This window comes from Hesperophylax consimilis, chromosome 16, assembly GCF_061612785.1.
Source record: "Hesperophylax consimilis isolate HC1 chromosome 16, BYU_Hcon_1.0, whole genome shotgun sequence".
Classification (NCBI taxonomy): domain Eukaryota; kingdom Metazoa; phylum Arthropoda; class Insecta; order Trichoptera; family Limnephilidae; genus Hesperophylax; species Hesperophylax consimilis.
Window position 1 is genome coordinate 32,731,470 of NC_142851.1, and position 26,060 is coordinate 32,757,529.

The following is a 26,060-nucleotide window of genomic DNA, read 5'->3' on the forward strand; positions in this document are numbered from 1 at the left end:
AATTCAACTCTTTTCATATACTTAACCTCCACTCAATGGCGGGATAATTGCTAGTTCATCATTACTTTCAAAATTAATAAGATGTTCACCATGGTCCGCGCACAGCTCTGTGTTTTTGGCAATCAAAATATTGTTTTTGATACTAGATAATCCAAAAGTGGCACTGATGGACTCCAGAAGGTGTGAATATGTTGTTGTCTTTGGAACAACTATAGAAGATTCCTTCGAGCCAACTATTTCCCTGGATTGAGCGAAAAATAAAATTTTAACAGAGACAGTAGACATATCCATAATCCTGAAAAGAAAAAGTTTTTTAATGCTGGTTTAAATAGTCGTTGTAATTTAAGTATAGTATGTTAATAATGATTATGGTAAATATTTACCTACGACTACCGTTTTTACTACTACAAAAAAATTGCCCCTTTAATAACGCCTGCTCGCGTCCCCTTTAGAGTTATATCCCAGTTTTCAAGTAGTTTGTGGGCTACGCTAAGTTTGTATAGACTGGTTTGTGATTTAATTCTACCTAATCCAACCTAACCTAACATGTACGGAATATTTTCTCAAACGGTAGTCGTAGGTAAATAATTACCATGATTATTTATTTACTTTTAAACGATCTCAAAAATACGGTCATGCGACAAGCATTAGATAGACAGGAAAATAAGTTAACTTTAGAGAAAAAATTTTCACTTAATCACAGTGGTTCAAATATGACACATTAGTTTTCGTGGAAATGAAGCCAATCAACGATGACCTAAGATATTAATCAATTAAATTGATCAGAAACGTTAAATAATTACTTTAAATTACATTTTGACGTAACACGAGTCAGAACCAAGTATGTATATAAGATATTTACCATAACAAAAGTTTGATGAGTAGAACAATTACTTTGCATAAAACAATAAGCGAAGAAACCCAGTTTATTTAAATAAATTTAAAAAAACAATAGTTAAGCTTCGGCACATCTCGCGACCACTTGCGACTTGCAAACATAAAATAATAAACCCGGAAATAAACCACTCAACTTGAAACTGGCGTAGTGTTGCCCGAGTTGCCCAAAAATAAACCACCGCTCACGAGTTGCCAATGTAAAATAAAGCCAGACGTCACTGAAAAACATATATTTATGCTGAGAGTGGTTTATTTATGTTTATGCTGGAAAATGAGATAGAAGGTAACAGCATTGCGTTCCAATATTTGGAACTTGTATGGATCGATAAAATATATCGTAACTGTTAATAGTATTTAAAAATGCTACATTTTGGATTGATTCCATTTCATACCTTAATTCGTGAGTGAGTGGTTTATTTATGCCTTAATTCTTGGTACGATTCTAAAATATTAGTTAGTTCGGCGCGATAGAGCCTAAAAAAACGGCTTTTGTAATTCGAACCCAAGTGTTGCACTTGTGCCCGTTAAAATGATAAGTTTCTACAAATGCTGATTTTGTTATTGATTCCACATCAGACCATGTTTTTTTAGTACGATTCAAAAATTTCAGTCAGTTCCCGAGAAAACGCCTTTCATAATTTGTACCCAGGTCTTGCACTAATTTAGTTTTTTTAATAAAGTTTTGACGAGGATAAAGTTGTCGAATTCTGCTGCACGCAATGCAAAATTTAAAAAATATAACATTTGTTTCAACTTAAAGATGCATTAAAGTTCAATTTTTTCTCAATCGCGTTCTGAGTTAATTTTGAATGTTAAGAAATACTTTTAATTTCTAAATAACCCAAACAAATAACCTATTTTGTGCATGCATTTCCATGTCCCCCGACTTAAATTATTTTTTCCAGTAAAAATAAGCTGAAATCATAGACATATGATTCCTATGTCTGTGGCTGAAATCAAATTATGTTATTTTTAAATTATTGTTTCCAGTAGTAAATAAGCTGAAATCAAATTATGTTATTTTTAAATTATTGTTTCTAGTAGTAATTAAGCTGAAATCAAATAATGTTATTTTTAAATAAATACGCATTTTGCGTGTAGCGGATTTCGGCAACTCTACCAAATCCTTTATCCGAATTTCGATACTCTTCAGCATCTCTTAAGTATATTCTAATATATCGTCGATATTATTTCCCTGAGGAATCGGCAGTTTTTATAACTGATTCCTTTTAGAATATTAATTTATCCAAAATGAAAAAAAAAAATAATGTTACAAATTCTAGAAATTATAATATAATATAATATATTATAATATAATATATTTTGCTATATAGACTACCAAAAGGCTTTCGATAGTGTCCCGCACTCGTGGCTGATCAAAGTATTAAAAATATATAAAATTAACCCCATTATTATTAGCTTTTTGGAAAATATTATGTCCTTTTGGAATACCAATTTACTTATCAATTTAAAAGGTAAGAAAATAGTAATACCGGGCATTTCAATTAAAAGAGGGATTTTTCAAGGAGACTCATTGAGTCCTCTTTGGTTTTGCTTAGCATTGAATCCTCTATCTAAAATGTTAATTAAAAGCAAGTTTGGAATAAAAGTTAAGGGTAATACAAGGGAGAGTAGTACAATTTCGCATTTATTATTTATGGATGATATAAAATTATTTTCGAATTCTGAACAAAATTTAGAGAAAATGATCGAGGTAGTTAAAAACTTTTCAGATGATATCAAAATGACATTTGGTTTAGATAAATGTAGAACGATCCATATAGAGAAAGGCAAAATTATAGATGGGGACGAGAGTATATTTAGAAATTTCCAAATTACTAGTATGAAAAGGGATGAGGTTTATAAGTATTTAGGATACCCACAATCAAATAGATTAGACCATAGTAGTATTAAAAATGATATTAGGATTAAATTTCAAACTAGGATAAGGAAAATTTTAAAATGCAATCTATCTGCTAAAAATTTAGTAAAAGCAATAAATACTTGGGCAATACCTCTATTAACGTACTCATTTGGCATAATTAAATGGTCTAATACAGATTTAGATAACTTAGAAAGATTAATTAGAACTACGCTAACAAAGTTTAATTGCCATCATCCAAATTCAGCTATAGAACGAGTTAATTTACCTAGAAATTTAGGAGGTAGAGGTATAGTCAAAATAACTTCTTTGAAATATAATCAGGTAGAAATGCTAAGAACTTTTTTCCATAGGAAAGCTCATAGCTCAGAAATGCACAAAATAATTTGCAAGGCAGATAGAAATATTACACCTTTAAATTTATACGATGAGAATGCCAACATTTTTATAAATCCCAACCAGGAATTATTAGATTCCTGGTCAAATAAAATTTTACACGCAAAACACTTCAATTATCTCAACCAAACGTATGTTGACAAAATTAAGTCAAACAAATGGTTGAGTATTGGAGAGTTGAGCGCAGAAATAGAAGGATTTATGCTTGCAATTCAGGATAGAGTCATTAATACTAAAAATTATAGAAAGCATATAATCAAAGATACAAATCAAATTGATGATTTGTGTAGAAAATGTTTGGCTTTTCCGGAAACTATAGAACATATTATATCGGGATGTTCTATATTAGCACCGTCCGAGTATACATTTAGGCACAATCAAGTTTTAAAAATAATTCACCAAAATTTGGTAATTAAACATAACTTGATTGACTGCCGTAATGTAGTACCATATTATGAATACGAACCAAATTCATTTTTAGAAAACGAATTTTATAAAATATATTATGATAAAACTATACTAACAGACCGAGCGATTAGTCATAATAGACCCGATATAGTTTTACATGACAAAATTAAAAAAATAACTTATATCATTGATGTTGCTATTCCAAATTCCTGTAATATTCAAAAATCTGTTAGTGAAAAAATAAGAAAATACACAGATTTAGGAAATGAAATAAAAAGAATTTGGCATTCTCAGACTATAAAAATATTACCATTCGTTATTTCGGCTACTGGCATTATACCTAGCTCTCTAATTAAAAATTTAGGCGTATTAGATCTATCAAAAAATTTATATATAAAGATGCAAAAGTCGGTCATTTTGAATACATGTAGGATAACAAAAGATTTTTTAAATATTTATGTTGAGGGATCAGTAGGATTTATAGGCCCTGTTAGAAGTTCTACCGAGCCGAACCCTCTGATATGAAAATATCTGGAGACGGTGAATTTTTTTTTCCCATTTGATATCTGGTGATTTGACGTGTTGTTGTTCTTGTATTGTTTTGTATTTATTTTACTTATATAATGCACTTACATAGTGTTGATTGACTAGCTGATCATTTGTGGAAAAGTGAGTGGAAGGGTTAAGTTTTTCCTTTGGGGAAGACTTAACCCGGACAACTAAATCGGAAGTTTTAAAAAATATTATAATTAATATTATATATGTAATAATTAAAATAATAATAAATTATAATATATATGAAATAACTCATGGATTAGATAAAATTGATTTTACATTGAATTTGATTGCTTTATTATTTTATGTCAAGCATTAGTCAGCGAAGGAACCGGTGCATTGTGGCTGGGACAGGAATATCGACATATCGATCATCTCTAATGAGCATTATTTATGCTAATGAGTTTGACGTTTGACGTGAGTGTGTTTATGGAATTATATGCGTTGGTTTTGGTTTATTTATGTCAATTTATGCATGCGTTTGACCGGGCCGAATTTGACGTTTACCTACTCTGAACTTTATGTAGAACTGATTGATTTTAGTTATTTTATTATGTTAATCATTATCTAATTTCAATATAGAAATTTATATCTTTTGATTGGCTTCTAATTAGTATATCTTCATTTGCTATCTAATGCTTCTAAAATAATGTAAGTATACTAGAAACCATTACGAATTTTACGCTGTTGTATGAGCCGGGTTTGTCACAACGCTTGAGTTTCATTGTGTAAAAACTTTATAACATAGTTTTTTTAAATAAAAATGAGTGCTAACAAACGATTTAAAAGTGATATACCAGATTTGGAAACAACTGAAAAGCAAGAACCATTCGAAAACATTGATAACAATCCCATTGTCATCTCCAACTATTTTATACCAGAAAATGCTTATAAACCAAGTTACCATCATAATATCTACGAAGACATCATAACGCCACCATTTCCCGACATTTGTTCATCATTTCTTACAAGCATTAATAACCTGAGTTTTAAATTGAGGGATCTTAAATTCTCTCGACCAGTCGAATATGTATACAATCCTACTGAATATGCGTACGATGTATTTAAAAATTACATTCACACTTACTGTAATAATCTTAAGCGTCTTATGTTCCTTGGAATGAACCCTGGACCGTGGGGAATGTCACAAACTGGCGTAAGTCAAAATTAATTAATATTAGTAAGTAAATGCAAGAAATTTCGATAAGATAACCTGTCTGTAATGATGATATTCCTGTCAGAATCTAGCAAGACTTTAGAGTTTACAGTTATAAGCAGTGGTGGCTCGAGCACTTCTTCGATGGCCCCCCGATTCTTTTATGTGTACTGAAATCTCACTACCCGAAGAATGTATAAAATTTCTCAAACAAAATTGAAAGTAATTTATCTACATTTAACCAATTTATAATATAGAATAATAAAAGTAGCACCGTATCTTGCAAGATTATCACCAAACTTAATTTGAATGTGCGCGATTCCCGCGTACATACCGTCTAGCATACCGTCCAATTGTAGCCAGGGGATTTTCAAGTCTGTCCCCTTCGAGATTCACATACAATTGCGCATGCGCGGTAGGGGGGAATTCCTAGCGAAAGAATCAAAATGCACGAAATACGAATTTCAAGGGAAAAAGTTCAGTGACGTCCCCTGACTGTGCTGTGTATACTGCACATGGCCAATGCTCAGCGGCGTCAGCGCCTTGACCTCAAGTAGTGTGTAGGTTATTATTATGTATGTGTGCATTTATGCTTTAGTAAATCACGAGGAAGGTCGCGGAGCGGACATCAGTTTGTCCATAGGAACTATTCTAATTTTGAGCTTAAAAAAATCAAAAATAAGGTTTTAACCAGAGGCGGCTCTAGGGATTCAGTCGTGGTAGGTCATTTGAAAAAAATGTGTGACTAATCTTTATTTGATATTGTGAAAAATGCCCATATATTATTAACTATATCAATTTGTTATAGAGTTTTAGAGTCGCGGACTCTAAATAAATATTATGTTAATATAATAAATTGGAAATAAATACACAATCCATGTACTTACGGCAAATTATTTTTAAGATATTAAGTTTTAATGTAGTTGTCCACAACATTAAAATAAATAAAATCAGTGTTTGATTCTATTTGACAATGATTTTTTACGTTTTTTGTTTTGTTTCATTCTAAATCGATAACAACATAAATAATTATTCTAATCCTTTCCCGAACTATGCAATTGAAAAACAACCATTGTTCCACACACTACAAGCGTGTAAAATGAAAAAACGACATTTGTTTATGTCACCATCTCTGTAAAACATATAATATTCACCGTGTTGTCTCCCCCACGGTCATGACCTAAGCGTCCCTAAACTTTCTTCGGAAGCTAATTTTTACTTCGACGAAAAATATAGTGCCATCTCGTTTATTCTATGGCGCGCGTAGGGACAGAAGATGCCAAATTGGACATTCTTTAAATTGACCCAGCGAATCGTGTGGACTTGTGAATGAAAGCTTCTATTAGAGACAACAGATGTCACTGCTAGTCACTCGCCGCCGCCGCTGTTTCGCGTTACATTTTAAATGTTTTGATGCACATAATTGAATATTATTATTGTTGTCTTATAATTTTGGGGGGTCAAACACCAATTGACCTAAGGGAAGAACCGCCACTGGTTTTAACTATTTCCTCTTTAAGTAGGTTTAGGGATTATATGGTGACGATAGACCCCATCGTCCCTTTATGAAAAACCGCCACTGGTTATAAGTCATACAATTTTACGACTTCAAGATTTTATGTTGATATTGTATCAATCACTGTTGCAAAACCTTGAAGGCATAATATTAGCCAGGTGCTGACTGCATTTAAACATTATTTTATTGTAAATTTACTATATATTTATATATGGACCCCTGCATTTGCAGTGTTGAATAATCATGTCCCTGCATGGTATGAAGCACTGCAATTGCAGTGTCAACCTTATACGCTCATTTGCCTTCGAATATTACCTATACTGAGTTAGTCAAAGACAAAAAAAAAAGTGTCACTTTATCCAAGTACTCTATTATTATCTATGTGTTTTAATTTAATTGGAAGTTCATCGTTATTTAATTAGAGCTCATTACACATAGTGTGTACTAACTCTGTACTTTAATTCTTAAGGCTTATAGCTTTTTTTAATTAAATAAGTAATAAATTTGTTGAGGTAAGTCACATAATAATTATGTCCTTTAATTGTAGAATAATTGTTTAGATAAAATATTATGTATTATTGTTATACTATGTAGCTTTTATTTATGTAGTTAGTTAGAAGGAGAAATATATTTATTTCTTTAACCATAAATAATATTTTTTTTTTAAACCAAAAAAAAGAAGTACCACAAGGTTAGTTTTTCCGAATTTTTTTACATTCTTCGGACATTTGACATTACAGTGATATCTCAATCCATTGTTTTTCTGCATGTGTCTTTTATTTCTTCCAGTCCCAAATTAATTTCATACAAAAGTCGAAAAAATAGATCGCATTGGTCTCATTTAAATTGGTCTGGTTTAAAGCACACAGTTTTTCTACTATTTTACACAATCAATCGCTGCCGGCAGTCGCTTCTGACATTAATAAATTGTTTTTAGACAAATACAGCGGTGCACGCGTGTAGTTATCTTTTAACTTTCTAGTTTTTGATTATTTCTGCCTTTAAAATGAACCATCTGGTGAAAAAAGTCTCTTCAATAAAGATTAAAAATTGTCGACAAAGTGGAAAAAAATCCCACTGAAAAACATGTTGATATAGCAATGTGTTTAGGCATCGCAACATTTATATTTATACACATTCATTCATGTGTAAAATATATACGACGAACAAAAAACCTTGCGATTTCGTCAGTAAAAAGATAAATTTAAAAGCAGTATAGTATATTGTAATCGTGTTTTATATTAGAAAATATTTTTTTACTATCGTTTGCGTCTCTGTGATCCAGGGGTAAATCTCTCAACTGGCAAGTCACGGCTTCAAATGTCCATGTAACTGTTATTTAATAACTGAACACAATATTAGTGTATTATTTTGATCGCAGTAATTGAATTGATTATATACCATTAGTGCCACCTGTGAAATTTAGGTCATATTAATTATGAAAGGTTCTTGCCTCTGCTAGTTACTTGCTGTTAAGTCGCGTCCGTAAGAACAGTGTCCTGTATTGCTGCGTGTTGAATTTGAAGGTGTCAATGTGTTGGTGAACACTTTTTCATATAAAAGCCTAGGTTCCTAAAGAACTAGTGTATTAAAACCCTGTAAAAAGTGTCCATTCATGGTGACTGTAAATAAAGTGATTCAGGTTGTCTCTCAAAAATAACGGTGTTGAATTTAAAAGGACCCTACAATTTATAACCATTAGAGATTCTCAAACGAAAATTTGAAACAGAAAAGATATGGTCGCATCTAGGAATTGAACCCAGGACCTTAGCCTTGCCGGGGCTTTGCTGTACCACTGAGTTAATACTACCCTATTTCCTTCAGTCATATTTAACTGTATCATACTTCTAATAAGAACTACCAACATTATCATAATTAAGATTTAACCAAGTACATGTTGTAGTCTATTGGTCAATTTCAAAAATTGGAATGCGCCAATTATTGCGGTTTGTTCGCTAACTGAAAGCACCAAAACACATTTTTTTATTATTATTTGGCTCGTGTGTGGTATTGAACTTACATAGACGATATTCGCTATGTCTTCAATTAACTATTTGAATATTAATATAACTTACCTACTAATAATTGACCAGATTTTGTAAAATATTGTGCAGGTACATAATATATTGTGGTAATTGTAATTATTTAGATTTGATAAAAATCTTATGTTTTATCTATGAACTTTTTGTAGGTTCCATTTGGAGAAATAAATGCTGTCAGAGACTGGTTGAAGTTGGGTGGAGTTATTTATAAACCTGAGAGAGAAGTCAAAACCAGGCCGGTTTTGGGATTTGATTGTAAAAGATCAGAGGTATGTTTTTTAACTCCCACTTTATTTTTTTTTTCGAATTTTGGAAATGTTAAATTTACTAAAATTTTCAATGGATAGTATAATATCCTTGATATTAGTGTATGAGCTCACCCAGACGCCAATAGATTAGTCTATTAGGTTACCCATAGATGGCGTTGGCTATCGATAATAAGAGGATAATAAATAATGTGAGAACCTCGATGTTGGGTTCCATGTTATTCCATCCGTCTTCTAATTAAGATATCGTTGTAAATCTATCACAATAAAAGGTTGTTTCGGAGAATTTTAACAATTCTTCTAATTTCAAAGTTAATTTTCAAGTTCTGTTATTATTTAGTTCTGTCAAGCAACTAGCCTATAATGATATAATAACAGAACTTGAAAAGAATTTTCTCAGAACCCGAAAATGAATGTTTAAATTTGAACAATTCATCAAATTTTAAAGCTTATTTTCAAGTTATATGAAGGTTCTATTCAAGTTCTGTTATTGCATCATTATTGGCCAGTTGCTTCATACAACTGAAATATTAACAGTACTTGAATAAAACATTCACAGAACTTGAAAATCAGCTTTGAAATTTGATGAATTGTTCAAATTTAGTGTTTTGTTGAAGCCAGGTTTTATTGTTTAACCCCTTCAGTAATCATTTCAAAATTAAAAATGGAAAAAAAACACCGTTTTTTTATCAATGAATTTTATTTACTCAAAATATATATCCTCATATAAAAGCCATTTCAGGCCCAAAATGGGAAATGAATATTGATGTTGTGGTGCACAGTGTGAAAAAATAATTAAAAATTTTCTTTAGTATGAATTCCGAATTCTGGCACATAATAGCCGCCCGAGTATACTCGGGCGTGGTCCTTAAGAGTTTAAAAGAGTTTGTGAGAAAACTGCGGAGATACAATAGATAGATACCACATAAAATATGTATGTCTTTCAGCATTTCCATTTTTGAAATAGGTATAAATATTTATTATCAATCTCTATTCTATTTCCTTCATTGTAAATCATATATTTTTTACCATTCTTATACATAATTTTATATCTATTTTAACAGATAAGTGGCAAAAGGTTTTGGAGTCTTGTTCAAGAGTTATGCGGAACTCCTGAAAATTTCTTCCGTAGCAGTTTTGTTCACAACTATTGCCCCTTACAACTTATGACTGAATCTGGTAAAAATGTTACGCCAGCAGAATTAAAGGTGGGTATTAATCAATCAAACCTGATGCATAGCACCTGTTCCGCATAACACTGTATAAACCCTCAATCCCCCTTCCTTCCACCTGCCCTAATTGCCTTTTAACTATACCCATAATATGTTATATTATATCTGTCCTGACAAGGGCACGGTTTTGGCAAACTGCCCAACTGTCTGGTGCAATTTAATGGGAGCACTCTCCCCAATAAAGACTCCATTGAAATGCTTGGAGTTACTATATCAGACCAGCTCAAGTATCGGGGATCCATAGAAGCCCGAGTAAATCAGGCCTCCAAAAAGTTGGGCGTCTTGTACAGGGCTAGGAGATTCTTCAACAGTGACCAGCTGCTGACCCTGTACAAGTCTCAAGTCCGCCCAACTATTGAATTTGGGAGCCACCTTTGGGCTGGTGCCCCTAAATACTTGATAAACCTGCTTGAATCTGTGCAAAGGAGAGCGATCCGTCTGATTGACAATCCATTGTTAACAGACCGATTGCCTTCTCTAATGCATAGACGCAATGTAGGCATGCTGTGTCTGTTCTACAGGTATTTCAATGGAGCCTGCTCCAAGGAGTAGGCAGCATTGATTCCTGATGCACCGGTGCACGTGCGCGAAACTCGACGGACACGAACTGAACACCCATTCACGGTTGACGTTGGTTTCATGAGAACGTGCCTTTTTTACGACTCGTTTTTGTGTAAGTCGGCTCGTATGTGGAACGAGCTACCAGCATCTGTTTTTCCTCCCTCCTATAATCCGAGCCTCTTCAAGGCCCGCATTAACAAATCCCTTCCTACAGCCCCTACCTTATTCCGCCTCACAACGCCGCCCAACCGGGTGGTGACATAGTTCCACTGTCTGTATACTGCACAGGCAGGGACACTCTTGTGAGGTGTCACATAAAAAAAAAAAAATAATAAAATAAAATAAATAAAATTTAAAAAAAACATGTTGCAATAAATTAAATGGAAAGTATTACTAAATTTGGTAAATTTTGGTTTGTACATAATGGGTTTATTAAATAAATACACAATTTTAAAAATGAACACAATTTTACTACATAGTACATATTACAGTCAAATTGCAAATTTGACATGTATTTATAACAGTTAAACAATAGTAGACAATGTAATAAACTTCTACAGCCCCTCTATGGGTTCACTGAAGAAACCGGTTGCTCCTGTGTCATTCCTCCCAAAGGATCCTAATACGTTCTCTTCAGAGATGTGCTTTATTTCAAATAAATCCATTTCAAATGGAAATGCAAAATGCAAAATGGGTATTTTGCATTTTGCATTTTAAATGCTTTTCTCAATGCATTTTACATTTTAAATGCTTTTTTGCAACATTCTTCCTACTATCTCCACTCATCTTTTTTTCATAAGCCCCAAATATCAGTCGGTCCTCAACCTCGCCGTGAGAGATAATTTATATTTGTCATGTTGCTCCATTACAAAAAATACTAATTCAAATAGGTACTGAACATGGGGCCATGACGCTTTAATATTAAATGTTAGATAAAAGTTTCTATGTTTTTAACCTCTCAGAAAAGGACTTTTATTTACTTTGTGTTCCTTTGCGAACTGTCAAAACGCGAAAATTTTTGTGTTATTCACGAGTTTCGTTAAAAACTTCATAACTCACGTTTTGGGAAACGTAGCCTCATTCTAAAAACTGTTTTGGAAAGATTATGAAATTCACTATCGTATTGTTCTGTTGTACGTAAATATTTGCGTTTCTAAATATACATTTTCTGAAAACGTCAAAAATATCTAAAAATCGCTGACCATTATTTCAAAGCTGTGAAAAATGTACTGTTTTCTGAGTATCATAAAGAAATAACACTTTATATATTGAAGAAATATAATTAAAAACTATTAGTCACCTCAAAAGATTAACCGTCCGTACTAAAATATTTTTAATAAATTATTTAAAAACGCAATAAATTATGAACGAACAAGATGACAAATCCAATCGACTTAGATAATGCACCTCTAGATTCCATAGATATTCTTGAATACAGACGCGTAGCGTTATTCATTATCGATACTTTGTTTTTTAAATCATGGCAATCCGTATACTAGTGATGGAAATAAATCGATTTTTGTAAAATCTCGCGCGTTTACGTGAAAAGACGTACTAATGTCTTGACCGCTATTATCATATTTACGTCTTTTGACGTTCTAATGTTCCGAGTGGTTAAGTTGGCAACATTAGTCCCGCGCAAATTTTTTGTGGTTTCATAATCTGTAGTCGTGGTGTTTCTGGATTTACCATCATGTAATGTGTTTGTTCTACATTGATGTCCATTATTAAATGACAAAATTGTTTAAAAATTCTATAATTATTTTAATTGTTTGACCTGAGAAACCATTTTGCATTTTCAGTGCATTTTGAAAATAGGTATTTTGCATTTGGAATGCTTTTCTTAAACCCATTTTGCATTTTCAAATGGAAAAGTTTTGACCCATTTCCATTTTGCATTTCAAATGGTTTTGGGTACCCATTTTGCACATCTCTGGTTAGAGGTTCATATTTATCATTCCCTGTAATAGGATCGCAAGACCCTAAAATTTTTATAAAAATCATCAATAAATCAGAAAGAATTGTATTTTTTAGACGGTTGTTTTTTTTTCAGGCTACTGAACGAGGAACACTTTTCAGCCTATGTGACGCCTCATTAATTGAAGCCATAAATATTTTCAAAGTAAATATTATTATCTGTATCGGCAGATTTGTGGAGGCCCGAGTTATTAAATTGCTGAAGACTGCAAGGTTTAACCATGATGTCAAGGTATGTTTTAGAGATTGGTACAATGCGTGCACGTCATCGAAGATTGTTCTCTTCCTTCTTACATGTCATGTGTGAAAACGAAATAGACAGAAGATACTAGAACAATGATATCACATACAACCTCTCTCTGGGACTAGTATACATTTTGACTTTTATTTGCAACTTCAAATAATGGCCCTTGAAAACTAACCATTTTCGACCTGTGTTTACATTAACTCCTCAGGAAACACAGAGGCCAAGAATGAGTTGTAGAAACGACCTGTTCCCATGTGACAAATGTCAAATGTGTACAAATGTTGGGGGCATGTTTCCCGACTTTGCATTTTCCATAGAAATACCGTTATAACGAGGACAGTACTCCCACCTGACGCCTGTGCTCTAAAGATTGCGATCCATTTGTTAAAATGGGGGAATTTATCAAACGGTAAGTCAAAAGTATTTTGGGGCACCAGACCTGAGGTGGCTACTAAATTCATCAGTGGGGGCGACTTGTTTTTTTTTACATTAGCTCCACACAGGAGGCCCTGATGAAAAAAAAATTCCCTCAGGACCTATGGGGGTGAAGGATCTTTTTAGGGAAAGGAAGGAGATGAAGTCCGGCTGGTGTGGTCAAAAGGTCTTCCTCAACCAGTCTCTTCTGATCCGACCCGCCACGCAGTACATGGGCAAACGCATCCGCCACCAAGACCTAGACAAACCTCGCCCCATGAACCCTCTCACCCCTGCTAAGTCACATAGCGAATCACTTGGGGTGGCCTATCGCAGAGCCATTGTTTATCCAATAAATGGTTTCCGGGCCGGCGGTACCCATACCCGCCTCCCAAATCGGAATTTAGCTGGCAGTAATGGCAATTATATTTTGTTCCAGGTACTGTTGATTCCCCATCCCAGTCCAAGAACCCTCGGCAACAACAATTGGCAAGAAAAAACAATCAAAGTGATTGAAACCCTCGAACTTATGCCATATTTCCAACAACCACCAGTCATCGAAGAATCCTCCAATTATAATATATCTAATTATACGCATTCTGCTGAAAGATCAGTTTTAAACCCTCCCGCCTTCCCATACACAATAACGTACGCAACGAGAAGCGAGGTTACATCGGAGCTTTCAGTAGCAGGACATTTCTTCGAATTATGAAAATGAACAATAAGGACGACAACGATTACATGAAAGCAGCGTTTGAGCTTGCTAATGAAGCCCTGGCAGCTCAAGAAGTACCCGTTGGATGTGTATTTGTCAAAAATGCAAAGATAATAGCTGTTGGCCGAAACACAGTCAACGAAACGAGAAATCCAACAAGGCATGCTGAGATAAATTGTATTGACCAGGTTGTAGACTATTGTAAACAAAACCAATTGCATTCCGATGTTGTGTTTAAGGATATAAGAGTGTTTGTGACTGTTGAACCTTGTATAATGTGTGCAGATGCTCTGCGGATTGTTGGTGTTAGTGAAGTTGTATACGGGTGCGCCAATGACAGATTTGGCGGCAACACCGTCTTTGGAGAATTAAATCTGCATAAGAACTGTTATTTGCAAACGGGCGGAGTAATGGCGGATGAAGCCTTGGCCCTGCTTAAGTTATTCTATAAAGGGACTAACCCCATGGCGCCGGCATCCAAGGCAAAAAAGAGATCTTGATAACCTCAAAAAAATTATGATATATATATGAGTTTTTTTTTATTGTTTTATGTGTCAAGTGAAGTTATTATTTTATCAAGTCTATGTGGATTTTATATGTTTTGTAATAGATAAGAAAAATAAAAACTGTGTTAAAAGAACTTGTGTCTCTGAATTCTTATTGCCTAAATTGAAAGAAAGGTGGATGAACGTTCGATGAATCCTATACAAAAAATAGGAAGATCTATAAATCTCAGTCACATTCTAAATTTTATGTGTAAGGAAAAAAAATGGTTTGATATTGGTGAGCGAGGGACACTACTAAGGACGGGTTGTTTCGGAGAATTTGAAGAATTCATCAAATTTCAATGTTAATTTTCAGGTTCTATGAAAGTCCTATTCAAGTTCTGTTATTATATCAGTATAGGCTAGTAGCTTTACAGAACAGAAATAATAACAGAACCTGAAAAAATCTTTTGAAGAACTTGAAAATTAACTTTGAAATTTGAAGAATTTTTCAAATTTTCCAAAACAACCCGTCCTAAAGTACGAAACCTTGGAAAATCAAGTTCAAAATTTGATGAATTGTTCAAATTCTCTGAAACAACCCATCCTTATAGTCCAAGCGATGACCATAAAAATCCCATCCCATAGGCCACATGAACAAAATTAGTAGTGGCTTAATTAGTAATTAGTACCGCTCACCAAGCTGATGCTCCTTACGCGGGTAATTTAAAAATGTCGCTAGAAGAAAGATATTTTTTGCTCTAATAATCGCGTAGACCACAAGGTTCTCCTCGGCCGAACGACATATTCGTAAACAGGGAATTTTTATCTAAATTCTGACATCGATTTCATTCGTGTGGCACGTCGTATATTTTCATCCCAAAAATGACACCGGAAGTCGTCGCTTTCGAGGACTCCTCCCGGCCCGAAATCTGGATGAATGCGTTTTTTTAACTAATCTTATTTGAGGTTAAAGCCCAGTACTAATTTGGTTCATGTAGCCTATGGGATGGGATTTTTACGGTCATCGCTTGGACTATTATTATTTTTTTAAACTATGGTCATGTACAGCAGATGAATGGAGAAAGGCATTTAGGAAAATATTTTTATTTTTATTTGTTTATTATTTGTGTTTTTTACAATAAATATACAATGTTTACAAGTCATACTGTTTTAATTGATACTACACTTCCATTAAAAGCATTTGCTTGTGGATGGAAGAGGAGTGTACATTTGCGAAAAAATAATATAACTAGTTTACAAAGTAAAAAAAATTACAAAATTAAATTCCATACAAATTATTGTATTTGGAAGGAAGAAAAAATATATATAAAGTTAGTGGAAAAAGGAAGGGTTGCCGCAGAAAGTGAATCAAATACTGTAACACCTCCAACTGTCAGGACATTTTCCATATATTCTGATGGCTGTACGCTACACTAGCGCCTCCTAGCGACGCTAGTTCTGCGGGTTGGTTTTCTTTCATACATTTTGTTGGATTTTATGTAAAATATTTTCACTATTCAGAAATCTAAAATTATGAAAATAAGCTATCAACAACCTGTACAACCTTTCTACTTTTTTACTTGTACATAAAAAATATTAAAGCAGCTATTAAGTTTGTATTAAGACTGGCTCCAGATACTCAGGCATCCGGCATGTCTATATAGGTGCACTAACATGTTCAGGTGGACCTGAAATCTACGCAGTCCCAAACAATAGCATCGACAAACTATAAGTTTAACTTAGCGGCATAACAGTTATAAGTATAAGTCTACCACTGCCACCAAGAACTAAATAAATTAAATTATTTGCCACCATTGTTTGGAAGGAATGCAACATGTTACACTAGCGCCTCTAGGGACTAGGTAATTTAAAAACAAATGAATTAACCCCACACAGGGCTTATGTAAAATTTGGTATGCCGTGTGAAGGGTTTTTTTTAAAGAAAAGAAGGAGAAGAAGTTCTGGAAGGTATGAGGTTGGGTAGGAATCTAGGGATAAGTGTGATCAGAATATGAATATAACCTACCAACCTCTCTCGATCGGGCACACCACGCAGCTGGTGGGCAGGTGCCACCTGAACACACCTCACCAGATGAACCCGGCCACCCCTGCTCACTTGGGGTGACCTATGGCAGAGGTCCCAAATTAAAAGTACAAGTAAGTGCTGCCAATGTGTTAATGGAGTTGGGAATATTATGAAAATTTTAGGGTATGTGCTTTAGTTGATATTGGGCATACTGAGTCTGTTCTCCGGGTATTTTAATGGAGCATGCTAAGGAGCTAGCAGCATTAATCCCCGGTGCACGTGCATAAAACTCGACGTACACAAGCGGAACACCCGTTCACAGTTGATGTTGGCTTCATGAGAAGGAACCACCTCTTCGACTAATTTTTGTGTAAGACGGCTCATATGTAGAACGAGCTACCAGAATCTGGTTTTCCTCCTTCATATAATGCGGACCCCTTCAAGACCCGCATTAATAAATCCCTTCCTACAGCCCCTACCTTAATCCGCCTCACAACACTGCCCAATTGGGTGGTGACATAGCTCCCCTACTTTTCCACTGTACAGACATGGGCGCTCTTGTGAGGTGTCATATAAAAATAGTTGAATCATGTTGTGAGTGAGTAGAAGTTAAGAGTATGAATGTGAATGAAACAAGTAGTGTGTAGTGTGTGTGTACCAAAATAGAGTTGTTCTGCATTCTATCCTATTTGCATACACTTGTGGAGAAAAGGCACCACGGTTAGTTAGTTTTTTTTTTTACTATAATAAAGAAATAATTAATCTCTTTAATAAATTGTTGTGTAATTAGTTTCTTGATAAGAGAAAATTGTTCTTACTGGCATTGATTGCACTTAAATTTAATAAGTAAATTAAAAACATTGTACGACATCTCCTGAATTATGCTTTCCAAATATGGAGTCCATATTTTGCAAAGGATGTAGATGTAATAGAGAGAGTACAGATGATTCACAAAATACTTTGAAAGACAAAGATTCAAAACAACTAAAATTACCAGCATTAAAATAAAGAAGAGAAAGGGGTTGACTTGATTGAGACTTTCAAAATTTTATCTTCACCACCAAAACAAATGTAAATCTCTATTGACACTATAGAAACTGAACAAAACACCTTTTGCATCCAAACCTCGCAAGTAGAGTAGTTGAAGCATGGAACAAACTTCCACAATGTGTCACCGATGATATAAATTAATTTAAAACTCTCTTGGATTGTCATTCAGAGAGAAGAAAGGATTGAATTTCTTTTAAACTTAGGGTAGAGACACATTATGCTATACGCATGGTTTGGCCTATTTCTGGCGTTTGCCATACACTGCCTATGGGAATGTATGGCAGGCGATACAGACTAAGCCGCAAGAATGTAGAGTGATCTATCACAGGGTGAAATTAGATATGTATGAGGGCATCAACTAATAATAATAAAATAATTTTTATGCGCACATATTTTTTCTGTCTTGTCAACAACGTTAATGTAAATCCAGCAAGGCCTGGAATGTCAATGGAGAAACAATTATGGGCGGAAGGAAATTGATTGGCTCCAATAAGGATGGAGTAAATTATTATTATTGCTTATTTTATGAGGTACCATTTGAACCAGTACGTTCTGTAGGTTAATATAGTTCAGGATTGGAAGAAAATAACAGATCAACCAATAAAGAGAACAAGAATAAGATTATTAATTAGCCAGTTTATTTAATAACATTCATCAAAACCATATATTCTTAAAAGTAGTACATACTTGCATATATTTTTAATATTATAAAATTTCTAAAACTGGTAAATAAAATATATTAATAATCAAGTAAAATCTTTCATCACAACGCAGCGTGCCGAGAACAACTTAGAATAAACAAACACTAGAATTAATAGAATTTTGTACAAGAGTCAGTGCTTTTTACAGCTAAGTCTAGTTTAAAATATAATGTGAGTGCATTAGTTAGATTTCCGCAACGTTTGGGGTTTCAGGTTCGTGAGTTCCATTTCCGTTCACTATTATCACTTCATCAACATCTTCGTTGGACGCCTCGTCATCGTTGGACAAGGCTTCATCACTGTCAATGTGTCCGTTCACTAGAGATTCAGGGGAAGGCGAGTGGGAGAAGCCGTTCACCATAGGGGTGCCGTTGGTCAAGGGGGGTCCATCAGTGGGGCAGCCTATAATCAGCTGGAACGAGCCCTGGCTACTGCTGCTGCTGGAACTAGACGAGGAATCACTCTCCGAATCCACACTGGCACTGCTATTCCGAGAGGACTTCTGCTGGGTCAGTCGTTCGTTTTGCAGCCTCAGGGTCTCGTTGGAAGCCTGTAATTCTCTGATCAAATCTTCGTGTTCCTTCACTTTGGCCTGGAGTTCCTCCACAATCCTACAAGTCTTGCTGCCTTCGCCAGTAGCTTTATCATCTTTTTCAAATCGGCTCAAACGTTTGGTGAGAGATTCAACTTTGGCTTCTAAAACCAAATTTTCTCCAATTAACTCTTCCCTCGGCATATTGGCCATCCGTTCACTTTGAGCAATTTCGTAGACACTAGAGAATTCTTTTGTCAAGAAATCTTCTTCATCTTCTGGCAAAGAATAAAAGTAATTTTCTTCACTATCCACACTGAAGCTGGAGTCTCGGGTCCTGGCTGAAGGAGCTTTGGGTATTTGAAAGACTCCTTCACACTCCGGCATGTGGACTTCCATCAGAAACTGGTTGGTGTTGTAGGGCGCGTGCAACTTGGCTTGGGCTAGAACTAATTTCCTGTTTCGGTTTATTTTTGAGTTCTTCCCGATAGGATTCCGCCTCTGGTGCCATGGTAACTTGGCGTAAGGTTTATTCGCCTTACGTTTGGATTTGCCGCGCCTTGTCTTCTTCTTCTTGACGCCCGTGTCGCCACCTGTCGACACCCCCTGAAGTTGCTTATCCTCGATTACAATAGGAGGCACCTCTATCGCATTTGTTTGTTGTTGACTGCCATCTTGGACAATAGATTTTGCATCACATGTATCCATTTCTGAACGAATGACGTTAATATTTTTATGCAAAATTTTATTTAACACATAATACACGAGATACTACAGAGGTTTCAGCTCAAAAATGCTCAGCTTATAATCAAAAACTTTAATTTTTGTGAACACACCCAACGTACACTTTTCGCTGCAACGGCAACAATCGCCATTTAATTATCTATGACTATTTTTCTACCTTTCTATGGGCCAGTTTTCAGGAGGACAACCGAGTGTCGAGTTTTAAACCACCTAATAAAAATGTCAATTTATGCTTTGGCTGCACGGATCTTCATTTATGAAAACAGTTCGTCATTTTTAAATCCCGGAACATATTTTTTATGTAATTTTCCCGACTGTGTCATAATATTTAAGGCATATAAGGTGCATATTTTTCGTTCAGAGAATACACATTTTCCTGAATTTTCCAACAAAAATATTTTGCAAGTTTGCCATATGTATAGATTCTTAAATGATTTTCATAAAAATTCGATTTTCTCCAAACTCCCAAATATTTTCATCGGCAATGGCAAAATCAAAGAAAAATATAAAGTGTCAGTTTTAAATTTTCAATAAACCTATACCATTTCACTAACAAGCAGATATACAAACAAAATGGAACAACTAAGCAAATACACAAATTTAATTTCTGCGAACTCTTTTCCAGGGGTATTCAACATTTTTGGGTAAAATTAATTCAGAACAACTTTTATGGTAATAAATATACCATTTGATTTGGTGTTAATCAGGGTGGCCAAAGACGACTTCTTTAAAATTATTATAAAAAAAACACTAAAATTTTGTACGTACGAAATATTTTTTATGTGAAAACGCACAAGAGTCCCAACTGCTCCCAACCGTCTGGAGCCAGTGAAACTGTGGCATCCCCAATTTGGGTATCTTGTGAGACTGAAGGTAGTGGGGAGGAAAGTAAATTGGGAAGAGGAAGGTGGGGAAATACCTGGCTATTCAGATCTGGTCACCAAACAAGCCATTTCAAGCAAAGTTTCAATTCTGAATGGTGGTCTTACACCAGGGCGATACTGAGAGTATCTTCCACTCTTAGACAGTTCTCCAAATATCAGTTTTGCTTTATCAATATACTTACTTTTCTTTGACAAAAAATAAAGACGAACATCCAGGTTTACCAATAACCTGACAATACCTTGTGCAATGATGGAGGACCAAGCCAGGAATTGAATCAACGATGCCTGGATGGAAACCTGACGCAGTTGTCTATTCAACCACTGACTGACTAAGCGAATGAGTCTGTATTTTTATTTGTAGTTTTTTCGGAACAAACGAATAAAAGTACCAACTATCTCAAATATCTCCCAATAAAAAATAAAAAAAAAACAAGAAACACCCTTTTTCAAACATCTTTTATCGTCATAACAGATTACATCTCTTCTATTTCCATACAAAAACTCATAAATAAACCACCCACAACTGTTTGAGATAAGGAAGGTGCATCTCCCACGGCGCCGCCTGTATGTTGCATAAACAAGTTCATGATTATAAATAGACTGCACTAATTTCACGAATTCTTGCTTTTCCACCCTTCTTGTTGCGGACAAACATATTTTTTGTGCGCGGTTCATGTTCCTTAGGCCGATGTCAAAACAAATATTGCTGTCAATATTGTTCCACCGAAAATGTCAACTCATAAAGTTCAGTGCGATGTAAAAGGATACACAGATTCAAAATCAATTCGACATAGGTTTCAGAGTTCTAAGCAGTGCGACGAGAATCTGTTTTAGTCTGTTTCGTGAATGGTCGTGGAGAAGTGAGTGGTTTATTTATGCGGACAAATCTCCTCCACAAATATATAAACTGACTTATAATTCAATATTTATATCAGTGTTTTTATAACATTGCACCTAGCGTTGCCAAGATTTAATTAATATTTCCTGTGAAACTAGCAAAAATGATACAACCAAATTTATATATATTACCACCTTTTTGTCTTTAGTTTTTCTTTTCAATTATAGGATCCCTGGAAAAAAACAACACTTTTATGTGGAAATATACTACCCCATAAATAAACCACTCACCACTACCCACTACTACCCTATATAAATAAGCTCTTTTCTCTGGAAAAAGCTTAATTTTCATCTAAAAAACGTTCTTGGGTTAGTCAAATTATGTATAATATTAATATATTATGTAAATCCTCATAAAAATTATTTATGGCACTATTTGGCATTCTATCCCGGCTTTTCACTATTTTTTAATCATTTTTTGTGATAAAATGTCTGGTACCCAACCACGGATTATAAAAATAGTTACATTTTTATTACTGTTTGTAACACTGAAATCAACAAACCTGACAGCCGTCAAATAATGTCAATTTTGCTTATACTGTGAGTGATTTATTTATGCTTGTACTACAATACAAACTTTACAGTTATTATATATTGAAAAATAAATAATAAAGGATTTTTGTAACCTAATGTTATGTCACCCCAGAAACAGTAGTCTTTCATTTGGGAACTTCAGGTTTTCAGTACATATTACATGTCATAACATCAAAAAGCGAAATAATTACTACCTGTAACGAAATATTTCTTTTATAAATAATATGCTCTATTAATATCAGCCAAACATAATATTGTGACGAATATTTGTAAAGAATATCTACTATGGCAGATGAAACGTTATTTGACTTTTTGCATAGCGAAATAATCAATTACGCTATTGACCAGAAAAGTGACAGCAAGGATGTTAAGGTTTGTTTTAGGTTTATACTTAATTTAACTATTATAATACACATTATCATATGAATTTTAACAACTCCCAGCCAAGATTAGTTGTCAGGTATATTTATATTTATTACTGTCTTACTTTTGTAAATTGCACTGTTATCCTATTTTTCTAAAACGTTATGGTTATGAGGATGTCGACACAAAAACAGGAATATAAAATGAATAAGATTGTTATTATTTTTATAATTATAGAAACCAAGTAACATAGGGTAAATTGCTTGAATGTATTAAGTGGGCGGAACCGCTCCAAAGTGAACCTATTGATTACAATATTTTGGTAAATATTTCCCTACCCGCCGTACTTTTAATAGGCACAGATTATGGAAATTACACTCCGTTTCAACTTAATTACTAGAAGAAACAACCATTTATGTCGGGATAGATGATAAAAGATGCGTAATAATACTATTTTTATTAAAAATTCAAAATTTTCATTATAAAACGATCCCTTTGCCGCCATTTTGTACTTTTTTTTGTATGGAGTGACACTTGCGAAAGTCTCGATCTTGACTCTCCCCTATCTCGTTCTTGACTGTTTTTCCTCTATGAACTTATAAGACCCGTGACTCTCCCTGCCCTTCTCCCTTCTTGTCCTTGCGATCCACGTCTTTCAAAATTTTCTTTGTCTTTGGGCGTACTTATTAATTCAAATTTAATTGTGACGAAATATGATTCGTCACAACTTGAAAGCACGAAATCAAGCTCTCTAATTAACCGGTATTCGTATGTTAAATTCAATAGTCCGCCGCTAGCCTAGACTCGAGTGTCAAGCTTCGTACACCGATGGGTTGGGTTATCTCACTCGTACACACTCAGTTACTATACCGCCGTCTAGCTTGCTAGAGCTGACCAGTTTACCGGTCACCAGGGTTCATTATTATTGTTTTAGGATATTTCAATTGTCGGTTAGTCCTCTGTGTAAACTAGCAACAGTCGCATGTGTTAAACATGACACCTTAATATTTTATACCAAAAAAATATTATTTTATGAAATATCTGTTTTTAGGTAATCTGTTTTAAATTTTTAGCATATTTTGTATGTATACACTATAATCCGCGTTTTCACTAATTGGACCCTTACATGGATTTCAGGGTGACTCCAGTGAGGATGTATTGTATTAATCACTATTGGAATTAAAAATCTTTTAAATATGTTTTTAATTTCAGGATACAGATTTATCCGTGGTTGAGTATATTGGCTTTTCCGCGGGTTATAAAATAATGGAAAGATTGACGCGCGAGTGGCCGAGATTCAAGGACGAGCTGGACACGGTGAAGTTCATCTGCACCGACTTCTGGACCTGCATTTACAAGAAACAGATTGACAACCTGCGAACCAACCACCAGGGGGTGTACGTCTTGCAGGATAACTCTTTCCGCTTCCTCACCAAGTTTTCCAATGGACATCAGTACCTAGAATATGCGCCGAGGGTAAGGAAATTAACAATATTTGTTAGTCTGTATATGACCTTAGTTATGCTCTTAAAATTTTGTCATTGCCCATTCCCTCTTTCAATATACCTATACCTAATTATTCCGATACTTTCCCTTTCTGGAGACGGTTTCAGTCATAAATTATTATAATTTTTTAATTAAAGCGGAGACGGTAAACAGATACTTGAATTGTCGAGAATCGAATACTTGGGTGTTAGATAAGTCTTTTTATAAGCCCAGATAAAATAATGTATAAGGCCTATGAAAACTGCTTTAAAGTTCAAAATCTCCTACTTATGAACCCATTTTCGGTTATGATTTTATTGTATAATGTGGAAAATTAAGTTATTTATAAAATGATCGAAAAAAAAAGAAATATTTATGCCTGAACATCCACAAAATAAAATAAAAGACACTTTTTGGCCACGTTTTTTTCTTGCATTAATCAAAACAGGCGGATCGTGTTGAGCAGGAATTTAAACCTTATCGCCATCTACGTAAGGGTTGTTATTGATAGCGGCTCAATTTAAAATATTACACTACATAGTGCATGGCCTTAACATAATACAATGTACATATTTTTTGTAGCCTTGTTTTTATTTATTTATTAACGCCCCTTTTAGGGGCTTTTAAATATGAATTCTTGGTGACTCTACCCATCCGAATCCTGAGTCCTCTTCAAATCAAATCAAACAATAAATGGAACCTCACTAAGTCTTCAGTTTGTGCAGAAACGGGGGGTCCGTTTGAAAGATTCCCCTATCTTAAGAAAAGGGTTGCAATCTTGCCCTCAGGTGGGAATGCTGTCAGGTGAAAATGCCACGAAGAACTAGCGTCATTAATCCTTTCGAGACTCATGTTCACTCCATTCTCTCCCCAAAAGGACCCTACACACAGCATCCTGAAAGATGACACACTCCTACAGAGAGTTAAGCCTGGCAGATGAAAGTAAACAAGTCCTTAAATTTTTGATAATAAAGCAATTCTTTTATTATTATTATTTCAATACACAGAGATAAATATGTATATCACAAATTAAAAATTCATCATCATTTAGAATAGATCCCATCTTGGTACGCAAGCGTCGATTTTACCCCCCTAGGCGTGCTAAAAGATGTTTCACATGAAAAAAGCTAACCTAGCCTGTTCTTTTTTCATGTTCTGTTTTGTCCGGTTACCGATTATAACATAGCCAATTTATTTTTATTTTCGCAGTTTGTGGCGTACACCTGCGGCCTGGTGAGGGGCGGCCTGGCCAGTCTGAGCATTAACAGCATCGTCACCGCAGAGGTTCAGACCATGCCCTCTGTCAAATTCCACATACAAGTCCAACCTAACTGAATTAATATTATCACAATACATATTACTCTATTAATTATTATTGCTTGTTTTATTTACAAAAAAATTTAATTCCATAGATAATTGAAACAAGAAAGATGGGTTATGATTTTTTATTTGTATAAATTGGATGTAATTAAGAGGAAACCAAGTGACTATTTTGGGTATTTTGACCTTTGAATGGATCTACGTGGAAATATCAATGACGTTACAATATATATAGATGCGCTGTAAAAATCTCATAACAGCAAGCCAAAAGCAATTCAATTGTGGTGCTTTTGATTTCCTAGTTTTAGTACTAAACTGCCACACTTGGCGTAAAGTTGTGTGCTACCTCTATGTAAATTGCATTAAAATTGCTTGAGAAAATGTTTTCATTACTCGGCAAACATTAGTAAAAGCCAAGAAATAAGATGTCACTTGTAAATACACGCAAATTATTTTATTATGAAAAATACAAATAATTTGACAAATACAAATTGTTTGCTGAAAATTTTCAGCACCATTAGAGAAAGTGAGAAGCGAACGTAGCAACACGTAAGTATAAGAAGCACAACATAAAAGCAGTAGGACGTCTCATACAGTATTCTGTGTTTGTCTTATAGTGTAAGCGAGTGAGCATATCTTGTTATTTCAGTCCCACCAGTGATGTAGAATGTAGTATTCGACGTAAATTCAAATACGCCACCCGCTATCGTTTATTTTATTCATACGCACATATTCTTTGAATGTTTATGTTTATCATACTTGAATAATGTTT

The 26,060-nt window shown here is 34.4% G+C and overlaps 5 protein-coding genes across 8 annotated transcripts; 3 read left to right on the plus strand and 2 right to left on the minus strand.

Annotated features, from left to right (window-relative positions):
* Positions 1-21: 21 nt before the first annotated feature.
* Positions 22-1,065, minus strand: Mocs2A (Molybdenum cofactor synthesis 2A). The gene is made up of 2 exons (XM_089641157.1): positions 863-1,065; positions 22-295 (listed from the first exon to the last, which is right to left on the minus strand). Exon 2 carries the CDS (start codon positions 289-291, stop codon positions 22-24), a length of 270 nt encoding a protein of 89 aa, XP_089497283.1. The 5' UTR covers positions 292-295; positions 863-1,065.
* A 3,114-nt stretch (positions 1,066-4,179) lies between these two features.
* Positions 4,180-14,404, plus strand: Smug (Single-strand-selective monofunctional uracil-DNA glycosylase). Of its 4 annotated transcripts, none has more exons than XM_089641151.1 (6): positions 4,180-4,346; positions 4,452-4,555; positions 9,002-9,121; positions 10,183-10,326; positions 12,965-13,120; positions 13,989-14,404. In XM_089641151.1, the coding sequence occupies exons 2-6, from the start codon at positions 4,532-4,534 to the stop codon at positions 14,259-14,261; spliced, it is 717 nt and encodes a 238-aa protein (XP_089497277.1). In that variant the 5' UTR covers positions 4,180-4,346; positions 4,452-4,531; the 3' UTR covers positions 14,262-14,404. The 4 variants fall into 4 exon arrangements, with proteins under 4 accessions (XP_089497277.1, XP_089497273.1, XP_089497276.1 ...); XM_089641148.1 differs by lacking the exons at positions 4,180-4,346; positions 4,452-4,555 and adding exons at positions 4,645-4,661; positions 4,795-5,294; XM_089641147.1 differs by lacking the exons at positions 4,180-4,346; positions 4,452-4,555 and adding an exon at positions 4,598-5,294.
* On the plus strand, positions 14,269-15,190 carry LOC149417063 (tRNA-specific adenosine-34 deaminase catalytic subunit ADAT2). The gene has a single exon (XM_089641153.1). It carries the CDS (start codon positions 14,291-14,293, stop codon positions 14,762-14,764), a length of 474 nt encoding a protein of 157 aa, XP_089497279.1. The 5' UTR covers positions 14,269-14,290; the 3' UTR covers positions 14,765-15,190.
* Positions 15,191-18,458: 3,268 nt separating this feature from the next.
* On the minus strand, positions 18,459-19,927 carry Hexim (Hexamethylene bisacetamide inducible). Its single transcript, XM_089640747.1, has one exon. The coding sequence runs from the start codon at positions 19,767-19,769 to the stop codon at positions 18,714-18,716; it is 1,056 nt and encodes a 351-aa protein (XP_089496873.1). The 5' UTR covers positions 19,770-19,927; the 3' UTR covers positions 18,459-18,713.
* Positions 19,928-22,059: 2,132 nt separating this feature from the next.
* Trs33 (trafficking protein particle complex subunit Trs33) lies at positions 22,060-25,343 on the plus strand. Its single transcript, XM_089640748.1, has 3 exons — positions 22,060-22,492; positions 23,696-23,959; positions 25,178-25,343. The coding sequence occupies exons 1-3, from the start codon at positions 22,406-22,408 to the stop codon at positions 25,301-25,303; spliced, it is 477 nt and encodes a 158-aa protein (XP_089496874.1). The 5' UTR covers positions 22,060-22,405; the 3' UTR covers positions 25,304-25,343.
* Positions 25,344-26,060: the final 717 nt, after the last annotated feature.